At 31.8% G+C, this 22,524-nt stretch overlaps 1 protein-coding gene across 2 annotated transcripts in view; it reads left to right on the plus strand.

Moving 5' to 3' along the window:
• The window catches only part of LOC125072298 (paired box protein Pax-6-like), a 49,687-nt gene that overhangs the window by 11,554 nt on the left and 15,609 nt on the right, over window positions 1–22,524 (plus strand). Inside the window, exons 3-5 of one of the 2 annotated variants that reach the window (XM_047682871.1) lie at window positions 1,744–1,761; window positions 3,344–3,524; window positions 14,662–14,881. In XM_047682871.1, coding sequence (XP_047538827.1) covers window positions 1,744–1,761; window positions 3,344–3,524; window positions 14,662–14,881 — 419 coding nt within the window. The remainder of the gene's footprint in view (window positions 1–1,743; window positions 1,762–3,343; window positions 3,525–14,661; window positions 14,882–22,524) is intronic. The other variant, XM_047682872.1, reaches the window with a different exon arrangement.

The following is a 22,524-nucleotide window of genomic DNA, read 5'->3' on the forward strand; positions in this document are numbered from 1 at the left end:
GTTCAACAAAAGCGTAAGAATCGATTGTGACGATTGTCCGCGATGAGGTCAAATTCTTGGGCCACGCGAACAAATTGACGGAGTTCCCATAATACCGCCCGAGGAACTCGACAAAGGCGTGAACAATGCACGATGACGGAATCAAGGAATTTGAATGACTTAATCAATACAAAAAGTTTGCATTCCTATAGTGTATTGTTTTTGTTTGAATGAAGTGCGCCACGGGTGAGGTGGGAATCGACATCGGGTGCTGGCTGGGGCGCCGACTAATTTCGTCAGGGAGCTTATCGTTTGATTGCGATTTTATCGGTTATCGCGGAGGATTTCGGCCCTCCACTCGAGTGCTTATTGAAACGCTCAATCCTATTGCCGTTAAAACTAAATCTATATGCGAGTTTATTTTAAATGCCACTTCAGAATCCATTCCCTCTGGTCCGGCACGCGGGGAGTGTTCCCATTCGATTATTGCTTTAATTATTTTTTTATTATATTATGCACTACTTTTACATACGCTAATCACCTGCGCATAATTTCTATTTTTAACAAAACATATGATGAATTATCCTTAAATTTACATTCATTACTAAAAAGTCTCACACGGAAATCACATTTTAATTCATATTAATATTCTGACGGGAACAATTCAAAAGTCAATTTAGGACAATAAAGAAATTTAAAAGACGTCAATCAAAGAAACTAGAAGTTTTAATGTAGGGTGTGCCTTTCAGGGCTGTCCCACGACCGCCCCTAAATAAACTCGATAAAGAGGAAAATAATAATATTTGTCAGTAATTGGCACCCCTGCTGGCGCTCGGCGTGCACTTCAAGAGATCTTGTAGGAAAGTGATTTGGCCGCTGGGTGCGCGTTATTATTTTCTGGTGTTTGCGTTTTGAATGTTTTGTTATTCGCAAAATAGAACAATAATAAACCAAAACCGTTTAAATATAAATCAAAAATTCAACAATAATCGATATTGTTCGCTGGTCCTAACATATTTACTTTATAACACTTGTTAAATTACTAATCTTATATAATAGAATTAAATTCTTCTAGAGCAGGAGAACTATTCTATAAAAACAAACTCTAAAGTCAAAACAAAACACGATCGACAAATTTCTGAAGACATAGTTAAACAACATTGAAAAATAATAATTTTAAAATTTAATACAATCCGAGATTTTTTTACATTTCACGAGTGAGAATACTAAGAGTGAGAATAATAAGTTGGTCATAGAATAGATGATGATGAAATATAAACTAATTATAATTGAACTAGTTTTAAAAATATGACGTAAATTTATTATTTAAACCGCCTTATATAAATCTAGACTGTTCTAATAATATCGTTGGCTGCAAGTGCATTTTTCCCACACGCCCCTAAAATTCTTATCATGCCAATTACGTAAAGGGTTCCTTTCCTTAGGGCTTTGTAAAGGGCAAGCGACGGGAATCCTAATTAAGGAGCCCTCCTGCCAAGCTTACTCGTATCTTGATTATAAAAACTACTATTTCTAAAAGTTTTATCATATCGCAAATATAGCTCGATAAATATATTGATAAAGCTGAGAACACTATTGCTTTTTAAGTGTATAACTTTGAATAAACTTAGTATAAAAGCATAATCTAGATGAATATTACAATATGCCCCATAAATTGCTTTTTGTAAATGAATATTAAATGATTATTTCCCATTTTTAAAGTCGGTTAAGTGAAATGACTGATTCTATTCTCTTTTGTCTCAGATTATCACGGAATATGCAGTAAGTAGAAATTATTCTTAAAACACTTTATTAATATAGATAAAATAAAAAAGGAAAAACAAAAAATAGTTTTTTTTAAAATTATGACTTAAACAAATGCAAATGAAAAAATACACAAGTTACTGCAATTATGGGCTGATTTTTCATTTCAATCTAATTCATTTTTAATTCAAACGACAATTTTTAATACGAGATTATTTTCCCCAGTATATTTTGTTAGTCGTATTTACGAAAGTCGTCTCTAACATAGAAGACCTATGAGCAGCAAAAAAAAAAGTAACTCATACATTTATTTTCTGCGAAATAAATTTCAAGAAAGTAATCAAATGTTGTAAATGATGCTTAAATAAATCAAAATTCAAAAACATCTCGTTCATCACTCTATTACTGCGCTACGCACTGCGCGCTTATTCTGATGCCCGAAGCGAAAACGATTACAATTCGCTCCCGGCACTCGACAATAATAACCTTCTAATGGCACTCCACAACAAAAGTAAACATGTATCGACAGATGACATCTATTTATTCGGGATTTGATTTTATTTTTAGAAGCAACTTACAACGGTTTTTAAGCGATCGCGTGGTTTGTAATATTTCGCTATTGATATTGCATTTAGACTTTACTGGAATTTAAATTGTATTATTAAAAAAAAATTTTTTAGCACAAATTATGAAAAGGTAGAACAAATAATGCCTAAAGGCCTTATCTTCCAGTCAACTATGAGTTGAACAGATAATATAGAGTATGCATTTATGACATTTCGGTTTTGCTATAAAAATACCAGAGATTTGACTTTTACTCAAGTCAAATAATATAAAAAAAAAAACGCGTCGTCTTATTTATAATTCAATATAATTAATTTCCTAGGAAAATAATTTTCGACCCAAAGTAAAACTCAAAGTAAATAATTGTTAAAAGAAAATTAAAAAAACGAAGACATCCCCTTCACCTTTGACATTAATAAATACTTAGTAACCCCTCAATAAAACGCCAACATATCTTAAATATCGAGCCTTGTATCCAGCAATTCGACAATCGTATCGTCCCCATCGACATTTCGCTGCAAATATCGACACATGTCGATTGCAACAATACCGCCGCCGGTACATCCTATATCTCTACCAGAATACGGCTGCACGTCATAAAGCGACTCCTATACCTTATCTCTTTGTAATAAGGTACATTTTCGCGTGAACATGCCTTATTGATCTCGTGCAATGAGTTTGCAAAGCATATTTGTATAGGTACTTGGAATAAGGGGATATCTGAAGATTATATTCGTAATTGTGAACTAATGCCGTTCGAGTGGGTCGGAGGCTTAATGTTTTCAATAGTAAATGTAACATACGTACTGTTTATTCAATTTTATATTTGAGATGATTCTTAAGTACCTATTATGTTGGTATACAAAAATATTTGTACGTTAGTACGATGCCACGTATTAATAATAATGTATATATATAATTAATTTACGATACCTATATAGTTTTATAAATAGTGTTTTAATGATTTTGAAACGAAAAACGCTTGTGGTAATTTAGGAAGTCAAGCCGTTATCTTCAGATTAAATTTTGTCAACAGATACTACGAGACTGGGTCCATCAAGCCCCGTGCGATAGGGGGTTCGAAGCCCCGGGTCGCAACGACCCCTGTGGTGCAGAAGATTGCGGACTACAAGAGGGAGTGCCCTTCGATCTTCGCTTGGGAGATCAGGGATCGTCTGCTCAGTGAAAATGTGTGCAATAACGATAATATACCTAGTGTAAGTACAAAAACCATTACTTTAAAATGTCTGACCATTATTTACATACGATGATACAAAAACAGCTTTCTCTTTATACCCAAAGTTTTAAGAAACGAAGGTAAAACTAACTACACGTTTTCGTCATAACATCTTAAACTCATGCAGGAAATCACTATAAACCTTAGTATGTTTTATTGAAACGACGTACAATCAATCAGATTTTACGTGCTTTCCGAGGCAAGGTACCCGCGAACTTTCTAATTCTTTCTTGAACGATCTTACCAGGGATTTTACCCTAAGCCCTTTGCGACCAACTGCTACACCAAGGAGGATGAAGAGTTATATATGCATATACATTGTATACAGTTCATAAGCCTTTCAAATTTTTTATCGATGAACATCAAACTTTAAAACCTGACGGAAATATTCAGTCACCCTTTCTGAGTAAACGTTATATGATAAAGGTCAAGGCATGTAACTCTACAAGTCTTGATACTTTGAACTACTAGAATTGCAAAACTACAGATATATTCGTACCTACTTATTGATTATATTGGATAATCTTGAATAGTACTTCTGTGTATAAAATAGAAAAACTTCGATTTCAAATATTTTGTAAGTAGTTATTAAGTATACTCAAGACCGGTTACAAAAAATTGTAAACTGCAATAAGATAAAAATTATACTTAAGCAAGACTTTTTTTCTAAAAAATGTATCTACCCAGTTTTATAGGTTTACGAAATCGTTAAGATTTTATAATAAAATGAGATGGGTGCCTATTCTGTACTCATATGAAATATTTACAATTGGTTACCAATTATTTGGAATTAAGATCTCCGTAATGAAAATGATTGAAAAGAGTATTTAATTCAATACTAACATGACGTTTCATAAGTTGTTTTATGAGCCTAGAATAAAGAATGTTTTGATGTTGTTTTTAATTCCTAATATATAAACATTAAAACAGGGATTCTCAAGAGATTATCTTCAAGTGTATTCTGTTTTGTTCATTAGAATGTGTCTATTAAATATATTATACGATTTAATAATAACGTTACATAAGAGAATACGTACGACTAAATATATGATATATAGAAATGTATGTATTTCTAACATTTAAATTAAGCTGAAGCCCTAAATGTCAACCCAAATCATATTTTTTCACACACGCACGAACACACACTCATGATTAATTATTAAATAATTTTATATAATATTTTTTGACATTATAGTTTACGGTAATTTAATACAAACAAAAATACTTCTATAAAAATTGTTACTTCAGTATGTTTTTACAAGATAGCTTAAGCTGAACCAAATAAACAAACTTCAAAGTCACAAATAATTGCCATGTGCGTTGACTGTTCAAACTCGATTCGAAATTGAATCATGTCAAAACATCCAAATAGAAAAATATTATTAAAATCGGACGTATTGTTAAGAAATAAGCTGGACATATAAAAGATACTTAATCCAATTTTGAAATTAACCAAAATTTCGAGCATATGTTCATAAATCCAGTTGCCATTGTCCGAGGTCCTTTTGAAGCTATATTCAAGCAGAACTTCAGTTCATTGCGAGCTATTGATGACAGTTTATAAAATTTTTCGTTCGGTTCGCTTTGTATTGGAATTGTCAATACAAATCGGTCAACTGTTATTGACTCGAGGATCATAGGTAGGTTGATATTCTCTTTATACCGATATGAACGCGCGTCTTCGCCTGTGTAGTATTTTATTTATGGCAAAAATGAGAATCTGTCAATTTGTCATTTTGAAGTCGTATTTTGTGGCTCTTTTCAGTACTCACCAACATTTTGTACATTTTCAACTTTTAAGAACTTGCACACAAATCTTCATCCCGTTTTTCAGCCCCTCGAGGGTAAACTAAAAAAGTAGACCGTGTCCTTTCATGTCTTGAAGTTAAAGCATGTTCCGTAGTTCGAGTTCCGCTCGGAATCAGTTCCGCTGCGAAATCTGCGAAAGCGTAGAAAACAGAGAATATTTTTGCTCATTGATAACATCACTATGGAATAGCTATTAAAAACAATAACTGTGGAGTCTCCATACTGTAAATAGCGAATCTATACTAATATCATAAAGGAGAGTAAAATCTGTTCGTTTGTATGTAGGCGGCAATATATGCAACTAATAACCCTAAATTCAAAAAAAGGTTCTCACTGATATAAAGCTAGTGCTCAGTATGTATACATTATGTTTATATTATATAATTTTCTTTATTAATAAATTGCATCCTTGCGAAACAAAGCAGTTCGCTAGTATGTAATAATTTAAAAACAGTTAATTAATTAAAACTTCGATAATGTACTGAACAAAATCATGCCGTAAAACCAGAGCATTATTTTAAATAAAAGAGTTAAAATGAAAATGATCAAAGAAATAAACAGCGGCCCAAAGGTAAAATATCATAAACTCAAATAAAGCCATTTTAAGTGACACGATCCGTAATCGAAGCGGACGTATGCGAGCGACATCTGCCGCAAAAAAAAAACTCAATAGCGAATATTGTTAATTTTTTCCATTGATCGGGCCAATTTTTCTGTTAATCATGTCAAAACTCGGGCCTTTGTAACCGAGTGTAAACACGCCGTGACAAAGCCGCGGACGATTTTTTTTTATCTGTGTATAATTGAAAATGTTCGAAATAGTTTTCTGTAGAAGGTTTAGTAAGATTTTAATTATACAAAGAATTATTTAAAACTTATTGATATCATAATTATGTTAGTTATATTGTTTTATGACATGCCTTTTTAGGGATTACATCAAATACTTAAAAAAAATTTTACTCGGTTCGATAAAAATAAGTCTTCAGTCTTATTAACATAGAAACCTTATTAATAAAAAAAATTAAACCTTATTAATAAAAAAAATCCTCCCAAACACCTCCCCATAACACCTATATATAAATAACAAGAGGGAAAATTGTACTCGTACATCATCCCTCTTACCTAGAAGATTCGTGAAGGGGCTATTTTTATGACTGTCGCACGCACACGGCCCACTGGGCATCGACGAATACGAAGATGCGGTGACACGTGTGTTAGAAAGGGATGGGTGTTTATTGCGAGTTGCGTAGTCTAGTCATAACGGTCGAATGGGCGTGATGTTTCTTACCGGCTGCGAGTAGACAAAAATACTTTGAACAATCGATTGTGACTCCGTGGAAGAGCGACGTAAGTGCATACGTCGTTGACGGTTCACTCTCCTTTGTTTTTTAATATTTAAAACGATTCGTGGTACCGTCGCATCATATTATCGAATGCATATGATCTTTATATCTTAATATGAATTGACAGGTTAACAGGATCGTTTGTCTATTAAGTACGTATTTTTTGTTGAGTTCTCGTCCATCTACGAATTGGTTCTCGTATCGTGTGATATTTATAAATGACCTTAATATGGGTCTCCTGAGATTTCAGTACGAAATTAATAAAATGCATATTATTTAGTCATATTATTTTTAAAATGTTGTTTACTTACTAACGAGGATTTTGAATAAAACAAAATGTCAACAGTCGTTTTATAGTCCTTGTACTTACGCCACTTTTCTTTTAACAATCGACACTTTAATGCTGCGTTTCACGCATGGGTGCGCGAACATTCGTTGTCTCTTTCACTCTCGCTGACAAACCATATCTATGGTACATCTGCCTTTTTCTACGGTTTACCAACTGCTTATGGTGGCATAGGAATTAATAGTTAAGTCCAGATACTTCAAGTAGAAGTTATTTTTATTTTTAGCCAAAGTTAGGTATGTTAACATTTTTATTTTTTTTATGTGTGTAGGTAAAGATCATATCACGTGCTATGACTACCAATAGATATTAACATAATACAGTAGATGTATAATACCTACCCTTAATACAACCTACTTATATATTCAACCAATGATAATACAAAAATTTATAAGTCATTGTTGTAACTTAAGCTTATTAAGAAGGAAGGTACTTAAATGTTTGAATTGTGTACATACGAAGCTTAAACTTCTGTACTTCTTCTGTATATGACATCAATAATTTAAAAACACTTATATCAAAACAATCTTTAATCAAAAACAAAGATAAGATACTTAACAGTTAGGTATAGTTTTTTTAATATTCACACATTTACCAAGGAGATCCAATCATTAAAAAGTTGTTATATAATTTAGTATTATTAATTAGTGGCTAGTTGGCACGATCGAGCGTAGTGGTCCAAGTAACTTGACACCGCCAAAACGCTACTGCGTCGCATTTTAGGGGCTTCGTGCCACATATTACGTAGCCCTACGGACACGAAGCGATGTTACTGGATCTCTCGAATTACATCCTAATTAAGATGTTCGGCTTAAGACGTGGACATCTTCTCCAATTTAAATTTACTTTCTTCTCGAATATCAGATATTGCGAGGTAAATAACCTCTCGTGATTCGACGTAGGATGTTAAGCAAAAACATTTTGTTAGTTTATTAAGTTCTACTTATTTTATAAAAATACTAATACTGTATTAGGTACAAGTCACATCGGTTGCTAGTTGCTATAAATAAATAAAACTTTAAGTCGACGATTGCGGATTCAAGCCCCGGACGAGTAATATAAGGCTATTGAATTTTCGTGCGCTTAATTTGTATTTATAATACATATTGTAGTTGGCAGTGTTTAAAAATATCAAATTAAGATATACCTAATTATTCAAATACACTTTCACAATTACTGTTGAATATCACCAGCTAAAGGAACAGAAGTAAAGTTGAAATTCATATGTAGGTATGTCCTCCAACCCGTATTGGATCAGCGTGGCGGCATAAGCTCCAATTCTTTTCCTCAAATGAAAGAAGATAATATAAAAATAATCATAAATAATCATATAGAAAAAAAAAACTCAATTAACAAAGATAGTTCATTATCAGCGCCTAGAAATACTTATAACAAATTCGCTTTATACAAGACATCAATTCGATCAAAAAAATATAAGTATTTATGGTTCTCATTATGAATATTTATAAAGCGATGATTAAACACGGTTTAAGTAATCAAATCCGTGATCATTAAAAACAAATGTTCATTATAGACCACATAGATATTACTGGATCATTTGCGTTTAGCGAATTAAACCGACCAATGAATTGTTCAATATGTCCGTTCATTTAGTTTGACACAATAGTTCATAAGCATTAGTTATTGTATCCACAAATATTCATTCTAACATACATTTATGACATATTTAAATCAAACAGAAATAAATCCGTATAAAACACGTTAGACACGTTGATTCGTCGATTCGATTTAGGTAATTAGATTATTTATTTAAAGATATTTATAAAACTAATTGAAGTACTTACCTTTTTATGATTAAAATATTGAGCGTATTTTTTTAAGTAGGATTTTCAGATCACTCAATAAAATCTCGAGCAATCACAAAAACGAATTATCGTTTTTGTTGCATAGCATTCATATTTAAAGAGATAACCTATCAATCTTAAAACTTATTTTTTTTATAATTAAAGTTAAGATATAATGTCCTTGTCGTTAAAAAATTATCACAAAAAAAAGATTCTCTAAACAAAACTACCGATAAACATATAGGTATATATATAATAACTTATTAGATAATATAATAATATCTATATAAGAGAAATCTCGACAATTTAAAAGCGATAATCAACTGAATACGATTCACCCAATCTCAGAACGCGTCCTATGAGAATTGCAAAAAAACCCCTCACCGACCGCACCCCAACCGCTTTTCACCGGGGAATCAAACTTGGGTCTCCGCGGGTTAAGCGTGTACGTTAAAATGTTTATAGATAATACTGATGTAGGTAATAGTAATTCTAATCCTGAGGGTTCGAGACCCTTCCGATGGAATGTAATGGCTATTGTCCGGATGCCTGTATCGGTCTTGATGCTGTTGGCTCGGAAAAGTGAACGCTGAACGGAGTTTAAGGGGGGACTTTTCTTTGATCGTATCTTCATTACTTTGTAATTTTTTGTCCATTAATTCGCATAGTAATCCCATTGTTACATGTCGGACAAAGGCAAAATTAAACTAGTGTTAAAATACTACTATAATCATTAGTAAAGATTTGAGGAAATAATCCGATGTATTTGCATATACCCTGTGAATATCATTTTAAATGATGACATTGAAACTAGCCAATAACTATCAAACAGAAAAAAAAATCCGTATATAGGTAAGCAACGGAGAAGAAAGCAGATAGGTAAGATAGGTACTGAACTATTTTGTCTTCGCCTTGCTAAATAAGTTTTACTAAATATTTAAGACGAATAGTAAGTATTAATATTTAACTTTTGGAACAATTTAAATTCACCAAGAATCTTTGAATCACATCAAAAGTTTCCACATCACTTGAGATATTATAAATGTATGAAAAATCACGTTCCATCATTAGGAAACGATCTTCCGTTATGTGGCTCATTTTACATTCAATTTAATTAACAGGGCTATCGATAAAAACCCGATCGGTTAGATAGTTGAGCTTTTGTTCTAACGCGTTACTTGAGACCACCTACACGAGGTCCACCACTATCGCATGATCTATCGCTGTGTCTCGACGCAACGACGCGCGTGCGCGCATCCCTAGTGACACCTGTCAATGTCAAAATGACGCGAGAACGCCCGCGCGCCGTGTAAAGATGATCTATCACTCTATATATTTCCGACACTTTAGAAATTACACTTTTCATTGCACGCATTAAAGGGCCTATGATCTTGGTATCTTATACAAACTCTTCATTGAATTATACATTTTTATTAAGACGGTTTTGTATGTAACAAGTCGCGTGCAGTGAGAGCGCTATCGCTGCGCGCGCGCATGTCATGTTGCATCGCGAAACTCGATCCGTTCCCTCGCACTAAGATTTTATCTTCACTCTTATTTCATTATTCTGCATTATGTTATATTAATATTATCATTATGCTTTGAAAGCATCGAAACTTCCTGATCAAGTATGTTTTCTTATGCCTTCTATTTAATTATGTTGCTTTTTTAGAATAGTAATTGTAATCAAAAACAATCTTTCCTATATATATTTAAATTTAAAAGCTATTGTATCTCTACCAGGTTAGGTTCGATAAGTCGTGATTTATTTATATATCCTGAGTTGTTAATACTAAAATTTCAATAGGAAACATCGCGTATACAATTAAGCACTCGAAAAAAAAATGTAACGTCTGAAATAATTTGCGCAAACGTTGCATATTGAAACATAGGAATATTACATTTTATTTATTAAACTAATCATTCAGTAACATTTATTTTCAGAACAATCTAAAATGTAATATTCCTTATTGAAATAAAACATTACGAACTGTACATTTTTCTCATAGTCTACATATCCTTCTATCAATTATAAATGCTATTACTTGAACTATAAAATCTATAATCCTCTACGCATATTTTATGGAGTAGCCTATAGTACCTACCCGTCAGTCGAAAGTGTCCGTGTCATATTTCAGACCTTATACGGTAGGATTTTTGTTTCGCTTCACGTATTATTAATATTGAATTTTAATTAAGCTCGAATAAGGCCATCGGTAGAGCGCCTAATGTCGGCTGTCATGTGAAGGCATTGACCTAACATCAATAAGTACATTAGCATTCAAATAAAATTTACTATTGTCGATTCTTAAGTAACTAATGCCTATCTAAACAAATTATATGGAATATATCTATCTCTTTCTCATTTGTGAAGTTGAGAAGTATAGCAAGACTGTGTACGAAAGAATTAGCTCTATTATTTAATGAGTTATATTCAGTTAAAATTTAATTGCGTGTAAAAAAATATATTTGTTAGTCTTCACGCAATATGTATCTAACTGATCACACCAATTCCGTAAAAGGTTATTTGTCGTAACTGTGATGCCTTAAAAAAACCCGTATATATACATTATGTACAAGTACATGAAAAAATATTTAATATTGTTCCATAAAAACAGATAAATTTAATTTAATTTATACGATAATAAAAGTAATATTAAAAGAGTCTACGTAAATAAGTATTTTAAAAAAAGTGCTCTTTTTGATTTTGGTTTATTTATTGCGATATTTTTTTTTTCTGTACTACCTACTGGTTAAATGAATAGATTGCTCTAAGCGTAAAACGTAATGTCTTGTAGATCCGCTCTTATATATAAGTATGTATAAATAAATTCAAATATTTTATTATAACGCTAGACATAATAGCTTTTTTTAAATAAATCTCAATATATTTGTAACATATTTGTTTTAAGCTTATTCATAATGCACCCCTTATACGGGGCAGTTTTTCAAATCTTGTTTAAAGCCACCCCGTGTCCCGCACGTCTAAAACACGCGGGCCCTTTACACACATCGTTGATCACTAATTCGACAGCTCTGGTACTGAAACGGTATAAGTCATATGTAAAAATATTTTCACCTAAACATGTTCGAACTGACTTTGACTTCGTAGAAATTCAACGAAATAAATCATTAAAACAACTTTAGAAGAAATACTACAATGTTTTTTATCCATTATAAAACTCAATTAAGCAACAAAAAGTATAAATCCTTTATAATTCTAATTCGAACGAGCTCAAACCGCTTTAATCTTTTTCTCATCTGATTGGTCGGTGAGCTGTCAGTTACAGAATGCATTTTAAACGCAATTCTCTTATTGGCTGTTTTAAATTTCGAACTTGATTTTTTGACGGTTTTTTTTCTTTGACATTATCTGATTGGATATTCTTTTAATTTTTTATTAGTATTGTCAATCAATATTGGTGATATTTTGGATCTAATATTAGTATAGGTTATTATGACAATTATGCGTATTGTATTAAACAGCCTTATTTGTCATGCGCCTAGCTTATTAGAATTAAGATCTGGGGTTCCTAAAATGGAAATTGCCGAATCAATCCAGTAAAAATATTGTTTTTTTTTTCCATCAATAAATTCTCAGAAGCAAACGTAAGAAATTATTGGCCAATCTTCACTATTGTGGTTCTGATAGCACGTAAACCAGTTAGTGTAGTGTCTGATCTTTCTCTGTTCATTGCACTATAAGAGTGAGGAAATAGAGTGTACACCTTTATTTGCGCAGACACGACTGCACCATATCATATCGTACATACAGGACTATTAAAAAATACTCTCAGTGTCTGAAATTCCTAATCAATGAAGAATACTCTATCATTGTATATCTTAAATCGTGTTAATTAAAAAAAAAAAACATTTTAAGTTATTTCTCTTTTTAGCTAAAACTAAATAACACTTTGCCGTTAAACACACACAACCTGAAAAAGCTTTCATTATATGAAAATTGAACGTAGCATATTAAAAACTATATTGATTAAAGCGGTATAAAATAAATGTAAAGTTCTCGAACACATTCAATTTCAACAGATTGCTACAAAAAGTTTACAAAATATAATATATCAAATTAAATATTTCGTGACTCTTTGAAAGTTAAATGCGTACGAATTATTTTAAGCCGAATAAATTTTAAATAGACTGAGAATTGTACGAAACGTTTTGCATTAGGTATAAAATATACGTTTTTGTATATAAATAAAAGCTTTTAGCAAATGTATGGAGGTTTAACGGCACCTGTACATTACCTTCCATTAGCGCTACACGGGATTAAAGCTGAACACGTTACACCGATAGTTTGCATACACTTTGTATTCACAATATACACTATATTTGACATAAAGTATTAAGGTTACCAAACACTTATACACAAAATATTGATTTAGCAAAAACGAAACGTTTTATATTTTTATAAAATTCATTCTGCAATTTATATGTTCGAAATTTAATTTTCAATTCGTTATTTATTTTTAAAGCAATAGAAAAAATAATCCGCTTCCTCGAATAATAAAATGGCACGTATTTCAAGAACAATTATTACGAATAACACAAAAGGCAATCTTAGAGACTTGTAACACTGAAAACGAAAATGTCCAAGGGAAATCGATTATGAACGTAATATCCAAGAACTGTGAACACATTTGCGAATTTGCAGCCGCCCTCCGATCCCCGGCCGTTACAGAGAAAAATATATTTTCCCCGTTGCCAATAGCAACAAGAAAACAGATAGATATTATTATCTAGGGACGCCCCGCGGCGCTGCCTATATACATATAACGAAGATTGTACGTGTTAAAATGGGCATACATAGAGCATATTTGTGTGAGTTAGGTTTTTACGCATGCGTGCTTTTTCGGCGAAAGTAGATGGATATTGGGGTTTTTAGGCCCTGAAGGGGTGAGTGGGGAGGGCCCTAATCTGTGTCCCTTTGAGGCTCCCGATTGGAATTTAGTAATCATATTAAATTTTAAATTACACGTGCTTGGAAGTTAAAAGGGCGGGAACGTTTCGCAATTTGTTTCCTATTAGATAGTTATTTAGTTTGGCTGAGATTGGAATGTGTTTGTGTGCGTGTGTGTATACCTTTACGTGTCGGGTAACTTACTGAACGGTTGTTGCTTTTGTTTTTTTGTTGAAACATTTATATTTATTTCGTTATTAGCTATGACTAATGGAATCTCATACACTCATATAGTCATTAATACGATATTTTTAATGAATAGCGTTAGAGTACGTACAGCTGATTTTAAAACATCATATACTATATTTAAGTAGACTCCTGAAAGCACGTTTTAAGAATCAAAATTTAACAACTTAATAAAGTGTAAAAACATTACCGATTCGGCTTTCAGAATTAGTGGAATTTTTAAAACGTTTACGTAACCTAGCCGTTACTATTACATCGGCGATACATCTGTTGAAAAATATTTATGTCAGTTGAAAATTGTAAATAACACTTATCGTTATGTTAATTATAAACACATACGTTATTTATACACGCACACTTTTGCACAGACTTCATTGGTCCATGTTAAATATGAAAGAACATATCGTGTATACGCTTAGTTTTTTTAGATAAACAACAGCCCTTCTTAACCGCAGGAACGTAGTTAAGGGTTAGGATAAACACCTCAAGGATTGATACGCTCATAGATGTGATGAATTTCATATATAACCAAGGTCTTTAACACAATACGCTACATCATTTAAGTGTATAATAAGTCCAATGCAGACAAAAAAAAAACAATTAAATAGGTTATTTTATATACGATTTAAAATTAAAAGGTCGTTCACCACATCTAGGTATCATCGATCAACCGTGTGTTAAGAAATCTGGCGTCGCAGAAGGAGCAGGCTGCGTCTGCGCAGAACGACAGCGTTTACGAGAAGCTGCGAATGTTCAACGGTCAAGCCGCGACGGGTTGGTGGTACCCCGGCCTACCTACCGCTCCAGCGGCGCCGACGATACCAGCTCCATTACCACCTCAGCTCAACAGGCCCGGGACAGAAGAACATAAGAGAGGTAAGTGCTTATGAATAATAAGGTTACGACTTTTAGGGGTATTGTCATATATTGGAAACGTGCTTAGAAGAATTATACAAAGAACTCTAAATACTACATAGTAGAACTATTCAGTATAATGTGTTCAGCTCAGTTTATTTAAACTGTCACTATTTTTGGATAAAGTTGACATAACATAACAGATATAAAAAAACAACATTATAATAGGAATTAATAACGACTAAAAATGACATCCCTGCTAGTTGGAATATATTGGTTAGGTTGACATAATAGTAACGTCATCATGAAGAAACACATGCTCCAGATTTAATTTGATTTTTGATCGTAGATGACGTTATCAGAGCTAATGTGTGGCATACTATTTCATTATACGATCATGCAACGTTGCATCTCCAAGCGTGAACGTATCCGCTACTTAAGCAATTGCAGGAACGCTGCCTATAAATTTGCGTAGTGGATACGCAGCTTTATAACCAAGTTATGTAGGTGTAATTCTTGGGCTTGTTTACACTAACTTAGGCTATCTCCTTGGTCTAGTAGTTAGCTTATAACTGTAGACCTTCTTGAAATCTGAACTTGAGACCAGATCAAAGGGCTTTTACAAAATCGTCGCAAAATTCTCAGGAACACTGAGCAGTTCGAAAGTTGCTCTTGAACTCTTTATGGACATATCCGATTTTTAGACGTCGGATTATTAGAGTGAGAAGTACCTGTTTGCACACATACGTGTGTACGTAATATGTCCGGCGTAGTTAGCATAAAGAGATTCTCTTGAAAATGGCCGCACTTACCGATATTGATCAGGAGGACATCATTATTTTAACAAAATACAATTATAATATACAGATACCCGAACAGTAGCACTAGGTAGAGTACAAATTATTCCCGTCTAGTACATATACCCTTATTAACTTATATGATATAAATCCAATCTGAAATAAACAATTTAATTTACAAAACGTCAAAGCGATAGACGGATTTCAAGCAGGCGTTCAAAGCGTATAATAGTGTCAGGCACCTAATAGAGGTCACGACATGACAGCGATGTCCTTTTTCCCTCTGCTTTGAGCTACGACTCGTCTGAATGCCTGAGACCTAGAATAGGGTTGTCACTTTACGTCGTATAATAATTTAAAAAGTTTAAATGTTTAATGCAATATATGTCGCCCATTATTAATAAGTATCTATTTAAAAATAATACCTACGGAGTATATTCGTGACAATTATATTGATATTAATTAAAATAGATCATTTGTTTTAGAACATGTTAAAATTTTCAACTGATAAGAGAACTTTTTATTACATTAATTAGGTAGAGAATTTTTAACAAACATCGTTTATTAACAAGTTGACAGGTATTTTAAAGTTTTATTATTAAATAATAAAAATACAAAGTAATTATTAGGGCAGCCAATGCAATATTTTATTTAGTATACGTACAGAACAGCTTAATAAGTGGGACGCTCCGAGTACAACTACGAGACATAATATCACATTAACACATGTACTAGTAACTTACGAGTAACTTACTAGGTTTTGAATTAACCTATTATAGATTAAGTATTGTACGTAAAACAATAAACATTATTATTTTTTACTTTTTTTTTACACTATGAATATTTATAATCTGTAAAGTTACAGTGCTACTCTGTAAATTTAATAAATTGTCTAAAATGCACGCAGCCCTTAACCTTAAACCGAGAGGCTTGTAAGGGTAGGGGGATGGGGGGACAGTTGGTTCAGCCGACGTTTCTTCGTTCGTCTTTGTGGCTTGCAAGATTATGTCTCTTTGTTACTTGTGTGATGTTCGGTTTTACGTTATTACACGCAGATTTGAGAACTAAATATTTGAGAGAGGAACAACGATACTAATAAGCTAATCTTTAATATTAAATAATAATACTTTGCTTGTAATACTACAAGAATGTTAAGTTTTATTGTGACTTTAAGTTTATACGACAAGGAGGGTGAAAATGAATTGACTTTGAGAGGGATTACATTAAACAATTGCTGAGATGTACACGTGCTCGATTGTGAATGAAATCATGTTGAGAAACGTGCAAGTTCCATGTGTCGGATGAAATTCAGCCTCATGTGTATCTACCGACCCCCACTAAACTGCGTAGTAGAACAAAAACTAAACCTTATCTAAAGGGGGACCTGTTTCCAGCAGTCATTTACTTATTTAACTTTACTAAGCGAATGATGACTGACTGTATAGGTACATTTTTTTAAAGTTATATGACGTTAAAATTAAGTCTTGGAACGCATTATTTTTTTCTAACATTATAAAAAAAAGATCATATCTATAAGAGGGGAGTGAAAAGAAGATATATCAATTCGAATATAAATACAATTACAGTTCAGTATGTAAGAGTATCGATCATAATTTCTAAATAGAAAATATGTACAATTTCACTTAGAATTTATGTAGACCCAATTATCTCCTAGAGCACTAATCATTATCGTCAAACAGAACTTCTTTTAGGATCACATTACATGGAAAAACAATCCCATGAAATCTCATTTTTGATCTCGTGGTTAGAATCACATTTACGATGTAAGGAGTGTTATATATTTTTTATCATTGTAAACGACCACTAGATGACCATTTGCTCATCGATTTTCCTAGAATTCATGATCATCACATACGTATTTGTAAATAATAAAAAAATAGGTATATATCTTGCTAAAACGTCAAACTACGTTACTCATAAATACTTTGAAAAGTGCCATTCGATTTAACCATTAAATGCTCAAATGTTTAAAGTAAACTTATAAATTCAATCACTTCCCTATTCGAAGTACGGAGTGCAATTTCTCGTGAAACCGATCGTTCTCTTGTAATAGCGATGTCTGTACAAATAAATACAAGTATTATGGATTGGAAAATTAAAATGTTTCTAAGGTTGTTATGACTTTTTAATAAACTATAATGGAAACAAAACTTAAAAAATTATAACTTCGACTAAACCACACTCTACCATTACATAATTAATTCAAAAATAAATAAATATCAAAATATACCTCACATAATTATATAAATAGCAATAAGTATTAAATTAAACTTCTCTACCGAGTGTATTATATAAAAAACTCTGTGCTTAAGGAAACGAAACCGAAACAAAAAAGGTTTTATATGAATAAATATTCCACAATAAGATTAACACATGGCAACACATTGCTGGATACAAATTAGGACACGTCACGCTACATGCTCTTTGACACCAAAATCCTTCCGCACGTGACATAAAAAAAAACTACAAATTTTGTTTTGTAGCAATATTCACAACACTATATTCGACTTTATACAATTAAAAAAAAAACGTTAGAAATGTTATATGAAATTATAAAATATATTGTGACCTTTTTTATTTTTATTTTCAGTTCGATAAAATATTTTAAACGTCAATCAAAATAACCTTATGCTTCCATAAGTTTTGTTTTTAACACATTTTTAAAACGTTAATTAATTTAACTACTATTTTAATTTACACGCTAATTAGAACAATAACAGTAGGAATTTAAACATGTTGAGTTGTTTAATTGGAACAAAGAATCTATTTAATTATTAAATATTCGACATTAGTATTTAGAACACAGTGTTAAGTCGTTCCGGTGACTTGCGACACGTAGCGGCGTGCACTTTGACGCTACACTCGATGTCGCACGTGACTCGAAATACAAGTTTTGTTAAGAAAAAATATGACCTTCCTCATTAAATTATTTCCTTTGTCTATCCAGTAATTAACAGACTGCTTAAAAAAAACAAATTTTATGTAAGTATACTGTATTCGTATATTATAGATTCGTACTTATTTCTTTAGCGATATAATTATATTATTGTCTATAGAGAGCAATGTTGTTTACGATTGTATTTAAATTATATTTTTAAATTAATAATACAAGAAAGGCAGGTTGTTGTTTATTATTTAAAATTATAAAGAAATTCCTCTGATTTTTTAAGTCTTTGTAATAAACACGATTCTTGAGCTTGAAACTTTCAATTCGACGCTAACCTTGCCAAAGACCATCTAAGATGTTAAATTCCTTGTCCATACGGAAACATCAATGCCATTGCCGCGTGGTGATAGAATAACTGATACGGGGTGGTACCCATTTTGGTTAGCTAGACATTATATAAGAAGTTACTTGCACTCATTCCCTTTTCGGGTATTACGATACGTCGTTTTAAAGACGTTCATTCGGCGAACATTTCTCATTAATCTCGTTAAATACGCATAATCCTACAAACGTCCCGACAAAGTTTGTACTGAGGTCAGTTCTCCAGTAATAACGTTTTGACTTTAAAACTCCACTGAACGATTACATTGTCCGCGTAATTACTAAAAGTGAGGGCGTTATTTGTAAAGATTGCTTATTTATTATCTACTTTAAAGTATGTTACAATATTGAACACTCTAATTCACTTGTGGTCTAAATTGAAATTCACTCAGGTTTAATATTAATGTAAACAACTTTGTATAGCACTTATTTAATAAAAATACTTAAAATAAGAGAACGTCCCAATGAACAATTCAACAAATGTAGGTAATTGTTATAAGTCAATTTTTTTGCTCAATAAACAAAAGATTATTGTAAAAAAAAATCGCATCTTACTTATACTATACGTCACAACTTAGATGTAGCATCGGCAAAATTCGTAAAACTGATCACATCTGAATTAAGTGACTTAAAAATCGTTAATCTTTATTTATTTCTTATACGAAAATGATCTTTACGCATACGTTTAAATACTTATTATAATGACGATATATATATACATTCGCCAAATTGACGATTTATTGATTTTTTTTATTTTTCGATGCTACATTTAAATTGTGTCGTATTATACCTTTTTATGTACGAGTTTGACACGTACAACTAAATGAACCATCTTGGGTTTTGATTTTTTGTTACTGGTAATCATATGAAAATATAGGTATATACGTATGTACTAGAGCTGATATTCTACACTTGTCACGAAACGTGTCTACGAACGAATGTTAATTAACATTGACTCAGATCGGTTCTAAATTCGATTCCGACCTGGCTGTTAGAATCATTGAGAATTTCAAATGATTATATTATATTTAACAAATAAATATTTTAACTGAATTCTATAAAATTTTCAAATGTATAGCGAAAATTCGAGTACTTTAAAACGTTTTAAAACAGATAGTTAAAGCGGTTTACAAACCAATATATAGTATCTAAATATGTAATACGCAGAAAAATAATTGTAGCTCTCTATTTTAATCTTAGATAATTTATATATCGAGATAGATTGTCTCACTATAAAAGAACGGAACGGACGAGCCAACTTTATCTTAGTGTGCGTGACAGCTAATCTTGACAGTCGCCAAACATCATACTACTTTACTAATGAGCGTGTACTTTCTATCTAGACAATATAATTAAAATCAAAGGTTAGGTATATATATGCCCAAATAAATGTCGTTGAAAATGAAAATATTTTTTATAGTTGCATCGATAAACAATAAAACTAGAAATTAATCATAGTTTTTTTTTTCAATACGCAATGGCCTACAAATTTTTAATATTCAACGCAGTGTTTGATTCACGGGTCGGCGGGCGCGGCTGATGTTCCCAAAGTATACGAGAATAAAACGAAACAAAATGGCCGATGTTTTTCTCTCCGGACAAAAAAAGCGCGCGAGTGATTGACGCACAATATAAACTTTTTTTTTTCAGTTCATTTCTCTTTTTTTGAATAAATTTTATTAAAAAAAAAATATGATAATTAAAACATGTGACAGTAATGAAAAAAAATGCAAATGCCTATTCCAATGGTAGAAGAAGTAAAGACGAATAAACAGACACAAAATAAACAACTTTATCCTTGAAATGATTAATAATATCTTTGATCAATTCTATTATGGATTCATCGTGGCAATTTTTTTTAAATTTATTTAGTTTATGTTTATTAGGGACCAATATATAACTATTCTTATATAAGTTTATTAAATAAGTATTAATTAATTTAAAAAAATGTATAGATTTATTATTCAAGAGTTGTCTGTGCATAATATATCGAGTTATTAGCAAATTACGTGGAATATGTAAATATAAAGTTTGTTTACCTTTATTCCTGCCACTGGAATACTTTTCAGTAGTATAACAAACATGGCAACCATTCGTTGAAACGCACCAAATAGCCAAATTATAAGAACACGATGAAATGTCAAATGATGTTCGAATTATGATTTTGAGCAAATATTTATGCTAAATTGATATGAAAACGTCCAGGAACCTATTTGCTCTGGTTGCGGAGTAGTTCAAATAATTGCACAAATTGCTTGTACACACTGGTTTAGAATATAAACAGTCGGTGGACACGGCGGTCGAACCAACTAGCGGTTGGACAATCGCACCAAATAAATTAACCGTGATATTGAGAAACAAACAGATCGACAACAACAATACGATCGAAACGAATAGAACTATTATTAACTGGAATGGATTATATATAAAGTAAAATTACATTTAAGTAACAATATAAAACGACTTCCTTTTTAGATAAAAAATAAATCTAAGTAAATTTAGTTGCTGGCTTGATTATTCCAGCGTGAAGTCTTGTCTAATTAAAATAGTTATCTTTAATTTAATTATATCTACGTGTTTAATTATTTAATAATTCGATAAAATTCGAATTAACAATGAGAAATCTCAACTTTAGTTATGAAGTTTATTACTGCTTTTATATGAAACATTTAACCGAAGTTATTCGTATAATATCAAATTTCAAAGTTTACTATGAAAACAAATCGATATAAAAGTGATTAAAAAGTCACACAGCTCAATATTTAATTGTTTCTCATATACAAACCACTCGAATACTTCAGCTTCCCCTCGCCAGGTGGTTCATCACTACACGTATTATAACAAAACTATCGATTACGCGTCGCGAGTACTCGATTGTAGTACCGCTATGAAACAATAGCTTTTTAATCGAACCGTTCCAGTGCAATTGACTTAAATTCAAAGGCCCTCGATGATCAAAGTGACACGTTAAAAAGTTAATAGCTTAGGTTTCCCGCTTCGGTTGTTTCGATTTGAAATCGAGACCGCAGTTTCGATTACCAATTCGGTAAATTAGCGATTCGACGCGTGCAACTAACTCGCTAATGATTTATATTTTTAATTATAACAAATTTTATGTTTGTTTGTGTGTATCATGTAGAATGTTAACTAAATTATTTAAATAGAAATTGGACAAACCGTCGGTATAACCTCAATACAAATAAATTCTACTCGATTAATAATATAATCGACTATTATTGTTAATAGAACGCAGCTTTATAATTAGTGATTTTGCTGGTGTAAGTCTCTCATATTGGTATAGTATTTTTAGTATTTTATATATATATTTAACTCACAAACTATATGTTTGCCTGCTTAGCGTTAATGGCATTAATCTTCAATCTAGAAATCTTCAAGCAACTAACAATGATACATGTTCAAAGTTTAAATTTTAATCGATACGTGAATGCCATACCATACGAAAATAGACAACAATATTATTATATATGGTAATGTTTCATAAATTTATTGAATTTACACGTTTAACAAAGACTAAACACTATTACTTGTAGACTGTACTCTCTATATATGTATGACGT

The sequence above is a fragment of the Vanessa atalanta genome, chromosome 21 (genome assembly GCF_905147765.1).
Source record: "Vanessa atalanta chromosome 21, ilVanAtal1.2, whole genome shotgun sequence".
Classification (NCBI taxonomy): Eukaryota; Metazoa; Arthropoda; class Insecta; order Lepidoptera; family Nymphalidae; genus Vanessa; species Vanessa atalanta.